This window comes from Brienomyrus brachyistius, chromosome 21, assembly GCF_023856365.1.
Source record: "Brienomyrus brachyistius isolate T26 chromosome 21, BBRACH_0.4, whole genome shotgun sequence".
Taxonomy (NCBI): Eukaryota; Metazoa; Chordata; class Actinopteri; order Osteoglossiformes; family Mormyridae; genus Brienomyrus; species Brienomyrus brachyistius.
The window spans coordinates 3,161,612-3,180,351 of record NC_064553.1 but is presented as its reverse complement, the minus strand read 5'-3'; the positions used below and the strand labels follow the sequence as shown (position 1 = coordinate 3,180,351).

Sequence of the window (18,740 nt, the reverse complement as noted above, 5' to 3'; positions counted from 1 at the left end):
CGACAGCTGTGGAACATTGTGTTAGATGGTTATGTTGTAGTCGTGGCGCTTTGGGTCTGTATGACACATCAGATGGGGGCTATGGGGGGTGGGGGGGGGGGGGGGGGACAGCCTGGTGGGTCATGTGCACCGTCATTCTCACGCTGATCTTTCTCTCTCCCTTACAGAAGCTCCCCCCGACAGCCCGCAAGCCTCGCCACCTTCCCTGGTTCCGGAGAGCCCCCTCTGCCTCTCCCCCTCCTTCCAGATGTCCACCCTCAGCCTCCCAGGGCAGGCTCCCTCCCCCCTGCAGAGCCCCATCCTGAGTGAGGTGGGCAGTGTCCGGCTGGAGGAGGAGGATGATGAGGGGGTTAGGAGGAAGGTACACTCCCCATATCCCACCCCAGCCCCACTGTCCGGTGCCTTGTCGGCATCACTAACCGACAACTCTGTCATGCAAAATCTGCTTCTCACTGCAGTCCCGCTGTTGACCTCATGGTGGCGTGTTATGCTGTGTTGCGGTCCTAGTTATGCTATCAGTGGTTATAGCCTCCAGTCAGAAGCTAGCGTTTAACTGGTCGTGATTGCACACGGCGGTCCTGCTCGTGTCTGTCGCGAGTGTCCTATTGTGTGGCTTGGCTTAGTCCGTGTAGTAGGTGAGTCTTTAAATGTTTTTCCAGTAGATTGTTCTGTTCCCAAACTCTACTTTCTTGCTTGGACGACCAGCCTGCCTGCCTGCATGCCTGCCTGCCATTTTCTGCTCCTAAATTACTCTACATACTTATCACCCGAATCAGTGCCGGGTGTGTGTGTGTGTGTGTGTGTGTGTGTGTGTGTGTGTGTGTGTGTGTGTGTGTGTGTGTGTGTGTGTGTGTGTGTGTGTGTGTGTGTGTTTTAAAAGCCTCCTCGGGCAATAGTCCCACCTCTCTCTCCCCCCCCCCCTTCCTCTTTCATCGAGGCTGTTTCACTCCAAAGCAAACCGAGTAACTTTTAAAAGTGCTGCAAACTTGCAGACGAGTGAAACTCTGAAATAAGTTCTGCAGACTGTCTGCTCACTCCTGCCAAAAAGTCTCCGGGCCACGTCGCCCTCTTAAGTCACATTTGCTTAGTTATTCTGTTTTTGCCGCAGTTTATTATTATTATTTTTTTTTTTGTAAATATTTTGCTCCCGCTTATCATGCATGCCCCAGATAGTGGCCAAATAAATCGCAAAGACCTCGATTAAGTGCGGCTGACGTGTGCTGATTTTGTGTTTGACTGCTTCAGAGGTATCCCACTGACAAGGCGTACTTCATTGCCAAAGAGATTCTGACCACAGAGAGGACCTATCTGAAGGACCTGGAGGTTATCACAGTGGTAAGCTGTACTGATCCCTACCCACAACGCACCACTGCTTGGCTAGGGCCCACGTGTGCGGTAGGCTCACCCTCGGCTGTCGCCTCTGTGCCTTCCAGTGGTTCCGCAGTGCCGTCATCAAGGAGGGCGCCATGCCCGAAGGTCTCATGACCCTCCTCTTCTCCAACATCGACCCCGTTTACGAGTTCCACCGAGGGTTCCTCAAAGAGGTCGACCAGAGGCTGGCTCTCTGGTCCGTGTTCCAGGTCCCGTGTGTGTTGGTGTGTGGTCAGGGGCATGTGTGTGGTTTTAAATAAATGGGTGTCACTGTCACCCCCAGGGAGGGTCGATCCAACGCCCATGTTAAGGGGGACTACCAGCACATCGGCGACGTGATGCTGAAGAACATGTGCGCTCTGAAGGTGACGCTGCTCATGGACCTCACGACGCCATTGGCCTCATTTCACGTTGTCCTTCAAAACATCTGGACCCCGGGCTCTGCCAGCTGCTCTCATATCGACGTGCTCGCAGATCTGCTGGGTTCAGTTAGACGGCGGTGGTCGAACGCGCTGATCCCCCGGCTTGCCGTTCCTTCTACAGGAGTTCACCAGCTACCTGCAGAAGCACGACGAGGTGCTGACGGAGCTGGAGAAGGCCACCAAGCGCCTGAAGAAGCTGGAGACGGTCTACAAGGAGTTCGAGCTGCAGAAAGTGTGCTACCTGCCGCTCAATACCTTCCTGCTGAAGCCGATCCAGCGGCTGATGCACTACAAACTGATCCTGGAGCGTCTGTGCAAGCACTACACACCGGAACACCGCGACTACGAGGACTGCAAGGGTGAGGCCTCCATGGGCCGGAAGGTCCACCAGGGTGTAGGGAATGAGGATCTGAGATCTTTCTAGACCTCAGTTTGGTTCCTCTGGCCGTTCCCAACTCGCTTGCCATTCTGACTCTACCAGCGTTTGCATGCAGCGTTGCCTGAGATAAAAGCCAAAGGACATCATGTTCGCTTGAGCATGGCCTTTCGGGGTTTAAACTCAGCAGGAAACGGAGCTCTTTTACCGGCTGTAACACCGAGTCAGTTCTTGCTCTCTGCTTCAGTTCTGCATGTGGTGCTGTTTGAGGGACTGATCCCACCTCTTTCTCCCCCAAACCCTGTGACCATGGACCGACCCGCAGGGGCCTTGAAGGAGGTGACTGGGATGGCTGCCCAGCTGCAGAGCAGCCTCATCCGGCTGGAGAACTTCCAGAAGCTCACGGAGCTGCAGAGGGACCTCATTGGCATGGAGAGTCTCATCACTCCTGGCAGGGTGAGTGAGGGAGTGCGTCCAGGTCTGCGGACGGCTGTGCGTATCGGAGAATGAGACTTAACGTAGCTCTAAGGACGAGGCACGTGACGCCCAGTCGTATTTCATAGCTCTCTGTGCTATGGTGTTCCATCTTGCTGGTAGGAGTTCATCCGAGAGGGCTGTCTGTACAAGCTCACCAAGAAGGGACTGCAGCAGAGGATGTTCTTCTTGGTGGGTAGTCCAAGAGCTGTCTGCTTTATAACCTATCCCGAGTTAAAGTTAAACTTGGCAGAAAACATGGGATTTGCTGCTCATTCGCGTAACCCTGCTCTCCCGTCTGCAGTTTTCCGACATGCTCCTGTACACCAGCAAAGGGGTGACGGCCACAAACCAGTTCAAAGTGCACGGCCAGCTGCCGCTCCACGGCATGATCGTGAGTGTGAAAGGCCGTCGAACCATTCGCCTTGACCTCCCCATCAGTCATATCGGTTATATCCAGTTTATTTATTTATTTATTTATTGATCTAATAAACGTCATGGTTACAGGCCAGTACAGTTTATGTTTATAAGCATCCTGGTGTGGCTGCTCTCTGTCTGCATTTAAAGTGTGCGGCCCTTGGAAATGAGGGGCTTTGTGACGTTTCGCTATGCGGCCCTTGGAAATGAGGGGCTTTGTGACGTTTCGCTATGCGGCCCTTGGAGATGAGGGGCTTTGTGACGTTTCGCTATGCGGCCCTTGGAGATGAGGGGCTTTGTGACGTTTCGTTATGCGGCCCTTGGAGATGAGGGGCTTTGTGACGTTTCGCTATGCGGCCCTTGGAGATGAGGGGCTTTGTGACGTTTCGCTATGCAGCCGGGCACTGGGGGCCCGGGCTGCTCCAGTTGGCATCGGCTCCATGGTGTCCCTCAGCACGGCTCGGGTGTTGAGACGAGTGCACTCCGCTCTCCGCTTGCTCGTGGTCAAACGTTTACAGTTTACACATTTAGCAGACGCTTTTGTCCAAAGTGATTCACAAGTCAGGAAAATGGCACATGGTAAACATTCAAGGAGTCGACTAGGCAAAAGTACGGCAAGGCTGATCGTCCAATGAAAGCCCATGAGCAGCATGAGTGTAATTGATATTGGAGCAGGAGCTACACAACATCTTCCAACAAAGCAAGAACCTAACTGGACTATTCATGGACCAGATCTTAAATAACTGTAATGATCAGGTGGCGCCGATCTTCTGGAAGCAGCTTGTAAGGATTTACCCTACAAAGCTCTCGTTCGTCTGCATTGGTAACTGACGCCCCTGGGTGTTCAGGGTGGGTTATGGCCTGTGATAACCTGCCTGTCTCTGCTTCGCCCCCCCCACCTGCAGATCATACTGCTGGATGTACCGGTGAGTAATGGTGGCCTCCTGGCAGACAGCCACCTGTTAATGGTTAGGCAGCAGGCTTATGCTGACAGATAGGGGCGGGGCTACAAGGACACTGGCCTCAGCTGTAAGCTGATTGGCCCCTGGAATTCTCCCTCCCGACACTCAGTGATTCAACACATGTCATTGGCTAATGACAAGGTTGACCCCTCTGTATGAATTATGCCCCCCCCCTTTTTCTTTTGCCCTGCATAAAATATCCTAGAATTGTTCGTTTTAGAGCAGCAGCTATAGAAAGACCATGGTGGTCTTCAGAAGAGTAGTATGGTAGTAATATGGTAGTATGTGTAATATGCTATAAGGGATCCTGTCTGCCTGTCCCTCCACTGCCCCACATTCTGTCAAATTCTCAACTCCCTGTATCCTCCTCCTGCTCTTGTGCAGGTTGAGGAGAGCGAGAACGAGTGGAACGTTCCCCACTGCTTCACCATCTACTCCGTGCAGAGGACCATCGTGGTGGCTGCTAGGTCAGTCGGTTGGCCAGTTCATCTCATGTTCCTGCACTCCTGATGCCTAGGATCTCATTAGAAAAGCAGGTGTAGCTGTTAACTTGGGCATTTTATTTCCATTCTTCTCAGCTCTAAGGTGGAGATGGGCAAGTGGATAGAGGACCTGAACCAGGCGATCGACCTGGCCAAGAAATCCCAGGAGAAATCGGGGCTTTTCCTGGACCCGGGACAGTGCGATCGTTCAAACAGTAAGACCCCCCTCCTGCTCTGTGCAGCTGCCAAACGCGCGGCTCGAACAGGGCAGGAGCCACTTCCGAAGACATTCATTTGAAGTTGCCTTTTCTTTTGCAGTTTAGTAAGCAGGGTGAGCAAGTGGATTTTAAAACACCCACAAAAAGACCTTTACAAAGTTATGTCTCTAAGCTTGGCTGGGATCCACTGGCGGACTGTGCTGAGACCGGGCGTGGCACCACTCTGCCTGAAATTAATTATCTGATGAAAGTGGCCAAAGTGCCAGCACACCGGAAGGATGAGATGGCCGGAAGGGTGTGTCTCTCTCTTCTTTGGCACCTCCTGGAGATACTTGCTCCCCTGCAGCTGGTAATTGTGTTTCTGCTGGCTGCCGACAGGAAGGTCACAACTAGGTTTGACGACGAAAACATTTCATTGAGTGCATGTGAATTTGGGTGACTGGCGTGGCCTTCCTGTTGGAAAAAAACCAAAGTGGGGGGTCTGTTTAGTGCAGTTTCTCAGATGGGGGCACGTTTTTGCCACCCCCAGTCCCCTGCCCCAGCTGGCAGCCAGTCACTTACAGGTGACTGTCTCGGGGGTCCCTGAAGACTGGGTTGAGAAACACTGGTTTACAATTTACGTTCAGTCTGCTTGCAGAAGCCACATCTTTGTTGCCTTTCAGGTGCATGACACCTTAAGGTCTGATGTTTCTTCCTGACTTTTTACTTCCCAAGGTGCTGGTGAGGGGGGGGGGAATGAATTTTCCTTGTGTAATTAACACTGAAGCCTTCACCTCCCCTCGTCCCCGGCAGGGTCCTCTGACGAGGTGTCCCTGGAGCAGGAGTCCGAGGACGAAACGCACTCATCCCGTAGCTCGCTGGACAGGCAGACTCACCACCGCGCCAACACCACCATGCATGTGTGCTGGCACCGAAACACCAGCGTCTCCATGTCTGACCACAGCCTCTCCGTGGAGGTACCCCTGTCCAGATACGTCCGCCCCAGTGCACACAGCCTCCCTTGTAGTCCTTGCCAGGCTCAAGTGTATTTTCAAGCACGGCCGGCCAAGTCCTTGTAAGGACTAGATTTTCCAGACGTGAGATCTAAGGAAGGCTTGTGGTATTTGTTAGAATCAGTACTTCTCTGCAGTGCCACCTACTGGAGCTGCAGGTTCCTGCAGGAGATCTTACTGCTGCGTTAGCACTGTGTTTAAGCAGTCGGACAACTTCTGCTAAGCATAGGGTGTCATCTGACAGATGTGCGGTGTGTGTGTGGGGAGGAGGTGTTCTGGGGTCGGGCACCCTCTTCCTTTAATGGACCACAATGGCTGCCCTCTTAACTTGCATTTATGCTGATCCTTCTATAACGAAGCAGGTAGAGCCGAAGCCAGCACGTTGTGTAGGCCACATCAAACCAAGGTTCCTCACCGTTTCTTCACTCCTATCGCCTCAGTGTCGCCGCTAACCGCTCCATGGCCGCCGCCGTCACCTGGCTCCCTCTGCTCACCCACGTCTTTCACGCGTCACGCTTCTGGTTTCAGCTTTGCCCCGTCTCTCTCGTCGCTCTGCTGGTCCGTCTCGCAGAGAAGTGCCTCTCTTCTTCCCTTTTAATCGGCACCCATGGCCTTCTCGGGGGATTCCTCTGGTGGCGGCTTGGCCCTGTTTAGAGTGAAGCTTCTGGGAAGCGTTTCACACAAAGGGAGACGCCCGGAGCCTCATGCGAGACGGATGAGGTCGCCTTCCCCCTGCTTACCGGCCTTCTCTTCTAAGACTAACCACTTTCCTTTTTGACCTAACAGCTGAGCCATCGGGTCCTGGGAGATGTTCGTCCTAAGCCCATCCCTAAATGAGCACTAACAATCTCTCTCCGCTATCCTCTCTCCATGCTTCCCCTCCTGCCACTCAGTCTTCTCTCCGGCCGTATCTCCGGAGCTTCCACCTCGGTACCTCCTGGGTCAGGGTCAGAGGTCCAACACCATCACACACGTGTGCTGGTACCGTAACCAGAACCTCTCTCTGTCCGATTACCTGCGCATGAATCAGGTACTGCGGGAACTGTAGACCCCCTAGACTTGTATAGTTGCGTGCGATCTAGCCACTGTGATGCTGTCCGGCGTGAAGGGGGGGCCCCACACATTTCCAATGGGAGTAAATATCACATAACTGGGCTCATCATGAGAGTTCCGGAATCAGCTCATTAAAATTCCGTCAGTGAGTAACATTGTAATGAAAGTATGCTGTACGCATTTATTAGCCTGTTGAAGGACTGCATTGTGCATTCACCTCAGGCTTGGCGGTTTACCGCTTAGTTCCACTAACCTCATCTGATGCCCTTTCAATCTGCTTCAACCCACACATAAACACACTAGTGGTTAAAGCTGACTTTTTTTTTTCATTAATACAATCAAAGTTGCTCAACCCCTGTCCACCTTAAATGTAACGTGACCAGGAAGCAGTAATTTGACAGGCTAACTCCTTTAAAGACCGGCACTTTCCTTTTAGCCAGATCAGAAGGGTTTAATCCGTTGCCCTGTGCCACCTTCTGTCTTGTTGCTGGCTTCTCGCCCAAGACTCTGCAGGCAGTTGGCATCTGTGTCCAGTGGTAGAGGCACCACTCGGATAAAGGGGGGAAGACTTTGCGCAAATGCTTGAGTGGGCAAAACGGAGCCAGATTTAAGCGAGGATGCAGTATGCAGTCTGACCCCTGTCCCCAACCTCTCTTCCCCAGAATCAGCTCTCCGGATACCTTCTCAGAAAGTTCAAGAACAGCAACGGCTGGCAGAAGCTGTGGGTGGTCTTTACAAACTTCTGCCTCTTCTTCTACAAGACGCACCAGGTAGCTGGACCAAGGTGGCAGGTCCACCAGTCACCTGCTCCCGCGGTCATAGTGGGTCTCGAGATTTAGGGAGGCTGCCAGACGTCCGATGCTCGCAGCTCCTCTGAAAGAGCACCCCAGCAAGGGGCCGTGGCGTTCAGCGTGCACCTCTTTCGGTACTTCAGTGGCAAGCATTACTGTTCCCTTTGACCCAAAAGCGGGATGATTATTAAATGCTCAGCTCCCAGATTTGCAAATTCCTTTCAGCCGTGGAGAACAAGTGGGGGTCTGTTCATTTTTGGTCAAATTGTACTCCACCCATGCCTGAGTGTGATTTGTGTTCCACTTGTGTGCAGGATGATTTTCCTCTGGCCAGTCTCCCCCTGCTGGGCTACACAGTCAGCACGCCGGGCGAGTTTGACGGCATCCACAAGGAGTATGTCTTCAAGCTACAGTTCAAATCCCACGTGTACTACTTCCGGGCAGAGAGCGAGTACACGTTTTCCAGGTGAGATGGCCGTCTCGCGTCCACACGCGTGAACCACGTGTACACGAGGTGAAGCTTAGTTTGGGTGCAATTGTGACCCCGTTCATCTGCTCCTGTGGCCCCCTACAGGTGGATGGAAGTGATCAAGAGTGCAGCCAGTGTCCCGGGCAGGATGAGCCTACTTGTCCCCAAGGATGCGCCTGAGATCAATGGCAACTGAGCACCTGGATGGTCGGACTTCTTGGAGCTGCAGGGGTGGGTGGGGAAGCTTGTCCGTGTGTGAATTGTTGTTGTTATTTTATTTTATTTTTTTTTTTTTTAACCCCCCACCCCCATGTCACCTGAGACTCTGCTCTTGTTGCCACGGGGATTCTCAGCGACTCTAAAGAATGGGATATGACTCACAGGTGCTACCATGAAAGGGCTCCTTTCGTTTGTGCGTTGTGAGCCCGCTCAACCCCCCCCTGCCCCCCCCCCCAGCTTCTGGGAAATAAAGCGTCACTAAAGACGCACCGACGCCCATCCATGTGTTGGAACAGATACGAGTACTGAACACAAAGGCGGGACGTTTGCGTGCGATTTTAAACAGGTCCTCCTCAAGCATCGTAGTGCGTCTCACTAAAACCACCCTGTTGATCGCAAAGGGCTTTTCTGCTGCTGGCCGGTGCCACCTTGCAATGGATTCATGGGATACTCTGCGGTATCAGCCACACCCCATTGCTGTCATGTGACGTCACTTTTAGCGCCCAATGGATAGAAAGGCTTTCTGGATGACAGGGGAATTAAAATGATCGTTTCCTTTCCTGTCGAAAGAATGCATTGCACTCCAGACCAAAATCTTACACAGATGGGCAGACATAATTTAACTTGTTGTAAGTCTGTGGATGGTCACATACTGAATAGGGAGTTGAGCGAAAGGTTCATATTGCGATTTTGGTGGGACGAGTGCATCGAAGGTTTAAAGGCCAGGCTTGTACGTAGTGAGATGCAGAGACTCTGAAACCTAGGTCACGCATCTCGGATAAGTAGATGCCGATCCACACATGCCTGGCAGAAGACGGCTGTAGGAAGGAAAGTGTACAGGGAGTCATGTTGAGGAGGGTATCCGGAAGTGCGGAAGGGATGAAGCTCACTGTGAAACCATCAAGTGATGGGTTGCGGTTTGTCTCGCAGGCGAGGGTAGGGCCCCGTCTTGGTCTTTAGAGGTGCCATATTACTTTGAGGCATGTGAATGACTGGTGTCATTTTTTTCTTGAACAGGAATGTGATGGGTTTGCCAATCCAGAACCGTTAAAGCGTACGTACGGCTCACCTTAACCCTGGCTGATTGAGATGGCTGCCTTTGGAAGACACTCGGTGTTCCTGAAAGAACCCTGTAATGATTTTATATTTCTTTGAGTTTTGTATCTAGCTGTTCGTGTTGGGGGTTTTAGGAAATATGGCTGTTCCATAAGGTGCAAGTTAAATATTATATATGTGTACATTATTATTCTGATTGATCTTGCATGTTAATTATTTCCAGTGGATTGGCTGGGTAAAGGAATAATGCAAAGGGCGACTGTCAGTGAACTAGGCTGTATTAGTGCTCTCTCGCTCTGCCTAGACATTAAACCTGCATCCCCAGTGCTACTCTGGGACTATGGAAACAGCTGCTGTCTTGTTGAGATCTTGCTTTCTTCCTGGGCAGCAGCTCTGGTCCTCGTGCTTCAGTCCAAGGTCTTTTATCTCCGCTGAAGGACTGAAGTTGTGCGTGCTTCTCTGGGAGGACAGCATGAGCGTCACATGCAGCTTTGACGCAGTTGCTGCCTCTTACCACAGGACATGTTTAAAATGATTATGTAGGGAATTAACTTGCCAATCTTGGGCTTGAGTTGAACGCCGGCTTGGATTGGTCAGACTATGGTCAGTGCTGAAAGGGCAACATGGACAGTTAGGCCTGATGTGATGTGTTAACCCAGGGCGACAAATATGCAGTGTGAAATACTGCCCAATGTCAGGATAGGGCTGTAGATTAACAATGACAAAAATTGACCAAAGCACCTGTGAACTGGAAAATGCCCACGTCTGAGCTTTCAGGCTCTCGGCAGTAGTAAACCGCACTTCTGTATGTAAAATATTAATTTCCTTTTCCTGTAATTCTTTTGGTTTAGTATTTACCATTTTATTTCTCATTTTATTACCTCGACTTTCAAGGCTGGTCATTCTAAATCAAAGGACTGTATCACGTTCAATTGTGGAATTTCACGGTTCCTGGAGGGGGGGGGGGGATTTCTGAGTGCTACTGGATGGAATTTGGGCTAAAGTTCTGACTTCATGGAGGCCTGGGGCATTAATACAAGTAGCTATAAGTACAGGCCTGTCTGATTCCTGCTCTGGCTTGTACCTCTTCCAGCGCTGGCTTTCAGAAGCGGCGTCTCTCTTCCCCCACTGCCCAAAAGGGAACACAGGATATGACATCGCTCTTGTAATGTTCCATGTTCCTGTCTGGACTTAAGATATTTCTATTTCCTGATATCTTCAGCCAAAGGCCAGTGTTTTTTTTTTTTTTCCTCTCTCCCCCCTTTGGGGAAGGTGGTTGTCAAAGCAAGACTGAATACAGTGAACTGAAGTTATTTAATGGTCCAGAATTTGATTAGTGCCAGACTTGCAAAAGAACTTTAACTGGATGTTGTTTCATGTTTTTTTGGCTCCTTTCTTGCTTTGTATAGAACAGACTTCTGGAGCAAACCGGTGGTGCGACGTGCTCGGCGTTTCGCACGGTATATGCACGAGTGTAAGAGCATCCACCCTTTAAACGAGCTGGTCTTGACAACCTGTCTGGCTTTCCGCGTAAAAGCCTCTCACTGCAGGCCGCGGGGCTTTTTTTTCCCCTGACACGCCCATCCGTTTGTTCCCATCCAACCCTCACCCGTTTTATATCGTGCCTATTTATTGTTTAGCATGTCGCTGGAGTTGTACTCCTGTTAACCCTGCATGTAGTTGTTTTTGCTCATTTACAGTGAAATAAAATCCCACTTGCTTAAAGGAGGGGGCCTGGTCACTGTCGGCTGTCCACACAAACTACCCAACCCATCTCAACGCTTTTGAAAAACTTTATTATATATGACATGACCTAATACAGTTGTTATACACAGAGCTTCTGACTTTACCTTTTTCTTTTTCTAAACTTTCTATAAAGAAAACTGTAAAAATATTGAATGAACCTCTAAAAGATCTCTGGGGGGGGGGGGGGGCGGGGCATGAGCTGGTTGGGCCCGGAAGGCTCGCGGGGAGCGGGGGGTGGGCGGAGCAGCGTCTGGGCCGTCTTACCGTGAGGATGGGGTGGTGTTCCCATTGAGGGAAAACCTACGGGAGGTAACAGCTTCGGTTAGGATCTCCATCCAACTTCTACACATCAGCAATCCTGCATATAGCTACACTGTTTAACTACACAGTTTGACTCCTCTCCCCCTTATGTCCCTTCACAGTCCATCATGAACAGTCGTTCACTCACCTCCGCACCCTTTCCATCATGTTGCTGACCAAGCGGTCGGATATGCCCGGGCAGGATTCCTCAGCCAGACTGAAGGCATTCTCCAGTTCCTCGATGGCACCCACTCCTCCCCCCGCCGCTCGCTTCTTCTCCTTGAGCTGAGAGACGGGAGGGAGCGAATCGGCCCCAGGTTACACCTGCGGTGCTGAATAATACGTTTCGCTTGAAATTCTCCAGAACATAAACTGCCGTGACAAGCGTGGGTCTATCAGACCCCCAACGGCATGTCGGAACTGGTTGTAGCATATTTGATGTTTTTATACCCACCAGAAATCATACATCTGCAAGTGTGAGGTGTTACGACAAATAGCAGGCCCACCCTACCGTAACAGTCTTAAGCGAGTGTCGGCCTTGTAGATCTTTAAATGCTGGAAGATGTTATCAAGCCATGTGTGGTCAGTAACCCCCTCCACCCCCCACCAACAGCTATCTGTGAGAGGAACCGAAACTATGAGAACTGGAACTGGCCAGTCAGGATTGTTCTTGGGGTCAAGCTGCGATTTGGAGAACCTGAGGAACTCGGCAGTTCAAAGCTCACCACACCCAACATAGGATCGGCGAGAGCAGATCTGGGTCTCTGAAGGTCAGGGCTGGCCTCCTCGCCTTGGATCACTTACCTCTCTGAAGATGGGTGTCACGAGCGCAGAAAGACACTGCGACTTGGGCTGCCTCTTCACTGCCTCTGTCGTCTAAGGAAAGACAACGCGGGAAATGTCTGAGGGTCATGCTAAAACCCAAAAGCCACTTAGGGGAAAAAGCACCAGTCCCTCTCGAGAGAAAGCTAGGACACTCCACTCACCTCTGTGTCTCCACCACTGAAGTTCTTCTGGAGCTTGCCAAGGGAGCTCGGCCGCACGGTGGGGAAAGTCCACATGGGACACTGGTCTCTGTCATCGCCGTCGCCATCCCTGAACAAATACTCCAGTGAGTCAACCATTAACTAACACCCGACAGGAGAGCGCAGGTGCACTGTGATGCCCGTGAGGCTTGTGGCAGCTGGAGTCACGTACATGTCCGAGTCATCGGAGCTGGACTCATCGCCATGGCCCTCGGACTTCCAGCGGCGGTATCGGTCGATGAGCTCTGTCAGATAGGGGGTTTTCTTGGTGTATCGCGTGATGAACTTGTGCTTCAGCAGCTCCTTGGCAGTAGGCCGCTGTAGAACGACAGCTGGAGGGTGAGCTTGTGGATCCTACTGGCTTCAGCACACTAACAGGTGTTAACAAAGAAAATCGCTCACAAAACGGGGGTCCTTATTGAGGCAGGCCTCTACGAATTCTTTAAAGGGCTTGCTGTAGGGGCCTTCCAGAGTTGGTGGGTTGTTCTTGGGGATGAGGAAGAGGACCCTCATGGGATGCAAGTCTGAGTTTGGTGGCTCTCCTTTGGCCAGCTCTATGGCTGTAATCCCCAGGGACCAGATGTCTGCCTGTTTGAAATATATGCAGAAATGGCAAAGAAATCTCATACTGAAACACCACTCTGCAACCTCTGTCACCTCCCATTCGTTGATAGCCTACATCAGAGGAGATGTTTTGGAATTTGTACTTGCAGTACTTTTCAGAATAAGTAAACAAATGATAGGACTGTATGGAGGTCACACCTGCTGATTAGTTCTCACCTTGAAGTCGTACGCTGACTGCTTGATGACCTCTGGTGCCATCCAGAAGGGAGTCCCCACAAAGGTGTTCCTTTTGATCTGGGTGTCTGTCAGTTGGCCAGCCACACCAAAGTCAGCCAGCTTGACGTCACCTTGCTCTGACAGCAGCACGTTGGCAGCTACAAGTGACACAAAGCGTAGAATCACAAAATCGACAAAGGGTAAGCAGTGGGATCGGTGTTTAAATCTTGTTTAGGGCAGAAGTGAGAGCCCACCTTTAATATCTCGATGGATTTTCCTCTCTGAATGCAGGTAGTCCAGACCTTTCAGGATTTCCCTCAAGATTGTAGCAATGTAGGTCTCTTCCAGGGGACCTGGCTTCAGCTGCAAAGGGAGGATACGCAGATGCTCGTATTCGAACAGGAGAGAGATGTTTTCGCTGAAGCAACACACAATATCTTCGGAGAAGAATGTACGAGGCGTTTGGCGAAGAAATAAGAGAAATGGTCTCAAAAACAATCTGCTTGTATTTAATTGTGAGAGAATAGATCCAACTGCCAGAGCAAGACGGCATAAACAGTTACCAGATCCAGGGCAGAGCCTCCTCCCAGATACTCCATGATGATCCAAAGCTTGGTCCCCTGTGAAGAAACAATGGTTTCATAAATCTGAAGTTTTCAGCTCTTGTTCTTTATAAGGTGGGAAAAAAAGTAAAAGCAAATGGCCTCATTCACATTGTCATTTAAGATTCATGCAGTTAAAGAAGCTACTATGTCACTAGTTCCTGGAAATGAAAAGCGTATCTAAATTAATGTCATCAGCACCTTGAGGTAGGAGCCAAAGTACTTGGTGACAAAAGGGCTGTCACACTGGCTGAGCACAGTGATTTCCTGTTGGATGTCCTCTATCTCATCCTCTGCCTCCTCCAGGTCGATGATCTTGATGGCCACCACCTCCTTGGTGCGATTATTAATGCCCTTGTAGACCTCGCCGAAGGAGCCTTTTCCAATGCGATCGAGCTTGGTGAAGTACTCCTCGGGGTCCAAGCGGGAGTTCTGTACGCAGACAGAGGGACATACGGGCGGACTGTGTTCAGAGAACTCCTTTGGCATCGTAATGGCTGTTTTTGGCATATTTTAAGTGGTCTGCTTGACATTTTATTTGGCTGAAGCTTTATTTGGGTGTCAATACCGACATTCGTTTATAAATGTCAAGTCGTATTGACATTTTTTTTTTTTTGGAGAGGAAGCAGACAAAGCCAACATGAATATTGTTTTAAATGCTGAACATGACACTTCTGACATTTCTAAATTAGGGTAGTTTATGCTGAGATAAGGCTGGTTATGAGAACCATAAACCAAAAGTATGTGTAACAAAACGATGCATTTTGGGGAAGAACGCGAGCAGCCAGTGTGGCGCCGTCTTGCACGGCTCCGCATCCCACTGCCATCTCCATCATTCCAGCCTTGTGTTTACTAAAGGAGGGCTGGAAACTCAGTGACCCCGTCATGAAGGCAAGGTCCAGTGGGCCCCTCCCTAACAAAGGGGGTTTTCCCAAGGATGCCCAGCACACTGCCCTTCCTGTTTTGCTGGGGAGGCACCATGCCAGCACCAGTGCCAAATGTGACGCTCCGCGGCTGGACATGCGTTTGTTCCACAGCGACTTTCTGTTGCCAGGCAACTAGCATATAATGTGCCGCCACTGTGAATCTGGCATCTCGTTTGCAAGCTCAAGGGTTAAACCGCTTTCATGTGCGAGCTCCCACAAAAGAGGTGGCGTGAGGGGGAAAGGTTTCCTTATTCCTCAGCTTCAAATCCTTGTCGTCTTTTCCCCGCCATCTCATCACAGCTGGCATGAGTCAAGTGAAATTGCCATTAAACAAGGAACCGCTTCATTGGCACAGTCCCAGCTGTTGCCGTGACGAGCTGGAGCTTTATGATGCGTGTGCTGGGCACTGACTACGCTCCTTTCTGCTGCTCTGATCCCAGGTCAGTGCTCAGAAAGCCGGAAACCGCACGGCCAGCCACTCGCTGACCCAAGATCAGCATGCTTTTGGGGCCGAAGGGCACAGAGGAGCGGTCTGGAGCATCACTATGACTCGGGGACGGACGAGAGGAGCTAGATGCCGTCACTGCCATCTGGCCACGCTGGGGCCGGTGCCCCCCAACACTCACACATTGTTACATCAGATCGTTTTATGCTCCCCCTGACATTTTTATCTTCGGGACGGAAAGAAAGACGTCCAGCTAAATACAGATCTGCTGCCGCCGATGAGATTTTGATCTCTTACGCAACGGAGCTGCTGACGCAAAGGTCGTGGGCTGTCCAGCGATCCACCTGGGCCAAGAGGGGGCAAGTTAATGAGGAATGTTGGTGAGAGGGGCCACACCGGACCCTTGCTATGAAATTCACACAGATGAAAGTCGGATGCGGAATGCTCCGACTTCATCAAAATTACGAGCTGGCTACAGTAGCGACACCTCTGCTCCCTCTCCTTAACCCCCGAAGACGCCGTAACCCCCAGGGCAAAAGCTCTTGGCCTCAACATCCCTTATTCCCCCATGCTTCTGTACATCCTGTGAATGCAACAGTGAGGGTCAAGGGGTCATCTGAAAAGGTCAGTGTGGCTCAAGGCCCCATATTGCTGCTTGATATACAACTTTAAGCTCCAGTAAGGCCTCAGTATCAGACTGTGGGTGCAGGACGTATAAATACCTAACAAACAAACCATGGCCGAGAAAATGTAAATTAAAAGGTAGGGAGTCTGGAATTATGCCCAAATATAGATAAATGTAGGGCTAGCAGAGAACATCTTAAAAAAATACATTTCTAATGGTTTTGGTCAGTTTAATAGCTGCGACTGTCCATGGCAAAAGCAGAACATAAACTCGTCTTTCTCAAAGGCATGACTCAGCACTGCTTAACACCCAGGAAAGCACAAAATCAAAATACTTTTGGGTTTAAAATGTCATAATTTCGTTGCCCCGAGTCCTCAGTCTTCCTGTTTAGTGACTCTTCCACTGCAATGACACTTCAGTACTGTGTCTGAACCTCTACGAGTCCACAATTTTTAGAATGAATGTGTGGTCCAGTGAGCTGGATGGTAGGAAATCTGTGGTAACGGTTCCTTCATTGTCAACCCAAGAGTATCTGTTGGTCTTATTGAGTCCCAACTTTCACTAGACTACAGGCAAAATGTCACATAGCTGAAAATAGCAAAACCTCTACAGACGTTCTACCAGCAGAGGACATCTCTACATCTACCTGCCCCGTGCAACAACTTGCCAGGCAATGGAAAACATCTCAAACCATAAGGAGCCAGTGATGGGACCAGTAAAGGCACGAGATCTGGTCGGTTCCACTGTGTTTCCATAATCGCAGAAGTACGAGTGTGGCACAGACAGCCCTGGAGGTTTGTGGGCTTTGAGGAAACGTCACGCACGCTGCTATCTTCTTGAAGCAAGGAGACATGCAAGCAGACTGGCATCACCAACGAGCTCCGGCTCTTGGCCGTCTCCGCAGCCTCAGGTAGCCGGGGATATCGTGAGTGGAAGCCATCATGCCGTCACTCACTATCCGGATCCCCCTCCGTGCTCGATCCCGAGAAACAGACATCGACTCAGCTGTCAGACTGAGGTCAAGATTCACCTCAAACTTACAGTCAACAAGATAAATTTAGGAAGAACACTCAAGGGCTGAGGGAGAGAGTGCATTCGAAATAAAAACTAATTAATTACGCCGCTGGTAAAGTTCACAGAGACAGGCCGATATTCGCCCCAGTGACCAAATGATCCATTGACAGCAATTTGCTTTTCCAGCAGACTGGACTCTCCTTCCACACAAACTATTAGCATTTAGTGGCTGGTGGCGTGCCAAGCATGCGGACAAAGTGCATCTTCAGGATGCCGTCCCAAGAACATTACTGTCATTTGGGAAATGCTCCACCTGTGTGGCCTTTATCACCTTTAGCAGAGGAAATGTTTTTTTAAATACAATTTCCTTTCATGTAATAAAACCTGACCTGTGTTTCAAAGAGGCCCCTCGTACATCGCGGGAGGTAACAAGTACCCGTCACCTCACAAGTCTCTATTACTCAAACAATGCAGTTAGATTAACCTTTAAGCAAAATTTAATTAAATTAAGAACGTACTATTTTTTTTATCAATATTAAAAATGCTTTAAAGTAGATCTAAAAATTATGCCTGGTGGTATCAGTATTAGTCATTTACATACCACATAGACCCAAGTATAATCAAATGTTTGCATTTATAAAAACACTTCGTTTGTTACCACAGTAATTAATGCTGCCTTAACCCATTCCAATGTAACAAATGCCTAAACTAAATAAACATTTTATGATAATCTTCGGCTGTAAAAAAACAACAGGCTGAAAATCTAATTATGAATTGAATAATAACAATATATCACAATCAGGGAGCAAGCGGCTAGTTGTTTTCCCCTCCTTTCTTTGGCTTAAATAAAGGGAAAGCAGCGGCCAGGCTGAGGCGATGGCCAGTGCGCCTTCCCAGCTGAGGAGGGACGGCAATCAGGCGGCCTCTCGGCCGATCGCCGGCCAGCTGTCACGGCACCTCAGCCGCCGGGTGCGCCTCACACCTTTCCCCGCTTCCCTGTCGCTCCGGCGACCTGCCCATGGTGCCTTACGCCGCACCACCCGCAACATTAACCGGCTGAAAGGGCGGCTTGAGAGGTTGGAACGGCGAGCGGAGGAGTTCCAGGTGACTAATGATAATGGTTATTATTACTAATATTTCCCTTGTCTTCCATTGCGGGGATCCAGCGATACGCCGAGCCCACGGCGAAGTGCACGGAGCCCAGCGCTGGCGTGTATTTAACCTCCAAACGGGCACCGTCTGCTACACCTTTACCTGGTTCCGCAGGTCTCGGAGGTGAGCCATCCTGTCGGCAGTCTGCTCGGAGGTGAGGGCAGCCGCAGCCCTTTCCGCCTGGAAAAGGCGATTGTCTGTTATTTCTTCAGTGTTTTTTTTCTTCCTCCTCTTCTGAGACCCTCTCTAAACAGCCTCCGATCTGTCACTCCACGGCGTTTTCGGGCTCGGATCAGCCACTCGCGGAGCCCGCGGCCAGGCCAGAGATGTTAGGTATTGTTCAACTCCATCTATCTGCAAGGCAGATGAAGAAGGAATTTCGACTTTGCGTATTATTTTTTAATTCCGATCAAAGGAGAGTCCGCCTGGTCTTCATTTACTGCTTGAAGAGGGACAAAATAATTGCGTAATAACGCATGCGCGGGTCGGCGCCGTAGGAAGGCGTTGCATTATGGGAGTTGTATTTTTACCCGATTGCGCCTTTCGTTTTCTCGGTTTCTGAAGTTGTATGCTGCTGTCCTGTTCGTTTTTAATTTTCGTCAATTGTACAATATAAAATTACACTACAAGAAAGACACTAAAGACTGTTACAAGATTTGGACGGTAATAGCACAGACGCTTCATCGCATGCATTAATATTACTAACACTAAGCTTCTGTTTTTCGGGAACACTCCGTTCTGTGTCCTATTGGCAACAACATTAGGAGCATTCTAGATGCAGCTTGGACAGCGCAAAAGAAATAATTTGACTGGGAATACCAGT

At 50.2% G+C, this 18,740-nt stretch overlaps 2 protein-coding genes and 1 long non-coding RNA gene across 3 annotated transcripts in view; 2 read left to right on the top strand and 1 right to left on the bottom strand.

Moving 5' to 3' along the window:
* farp2 (FERM, RhoGEF and pleckstrin domain protein 2) overlaps positions 1-11,030 on the top strand; it is a 33,500-nt gene extending 22,470 nt beyond the window's left edge. Inside the window, 15 exon segments of the mRNA XM_048990086.1 lie at positions 168-361; positions 1,246-1,335; positions 1,434-1,567; positions 1,655-1,736; positions 1,915-2,152; positions 2,495-2,625; positions 2,767-2,835; positions 2,948-3,037; positions 3,966-3,986; positions 4,407-4,489; positions 4,601-4,719; positions 5,515-5,678; positions 7,430-7,537; positions 7,873-8,024; positions 8,133-11,030. Coding sequence (XP_048846043.1) covers positions 168-361; positions 1,246-1,335; positions 1,434-1,567; positions 1,655-1,736; positions 1,915-2,152; positions 2,495-2,625; positions 2,767-2,835; positions 2,948-3,037; positions 3,966-3,986; positions 4,407-4,489; positions 4,601-4,719; positions 5,515-5,678; positions 7,430-7,537; positions 7,873-8,024; positions 8,133-8,223 — 1,766 coding nt within the window. The 3' untranslated portion in view covers positions 8,224-11,030.
* Positions 11,031-11,079: 49 nt separating this feature from the next.
* Positions 11,080-18,408, bottom strand: LOC125716900 (serine/threonine-protein kinase 25-like). Its single transcript, XM_048989728.1, has 11 exons — positions 18,020-18,408; positions 13,957-14,187; positions 13,717-13,773; positions 13,408-13,516; positions 13,154-13,311; positions 12,776-12,961; positions 12,546-12,691; positions 12,335-12,443; positions 12,153-12,224; positions 11,497-11,633; positions 11,080-11,348 (listed from the first exon to the last, which is right to left on the bottom strand). The coding sequence occupies exons 1-11, from the start codon at positions 18,047-18,049 to the stop codon at positions 11,309-11,311; spliced, it is 1,275 nt and encodes a 424-aa protein (XP_048845685.1). The 5' UTR covers positions 18,050-18,408; the 3' UTR covers positions 11,080-11,308.
* LOC125716907 (uncharacterized) lies at positions 17,667-18,379 on the top strand. Its single transcript, XR_007384431.1, has 2 exons — positions 17,667-17,841; positions 17,932-18,379. It is a non-coding gene; the product is annotated as an uncharacterized LOC125716907 (long non-coding RNA).
* Positions 18,409-18,740: the final 332 nt, after the last annotated feature.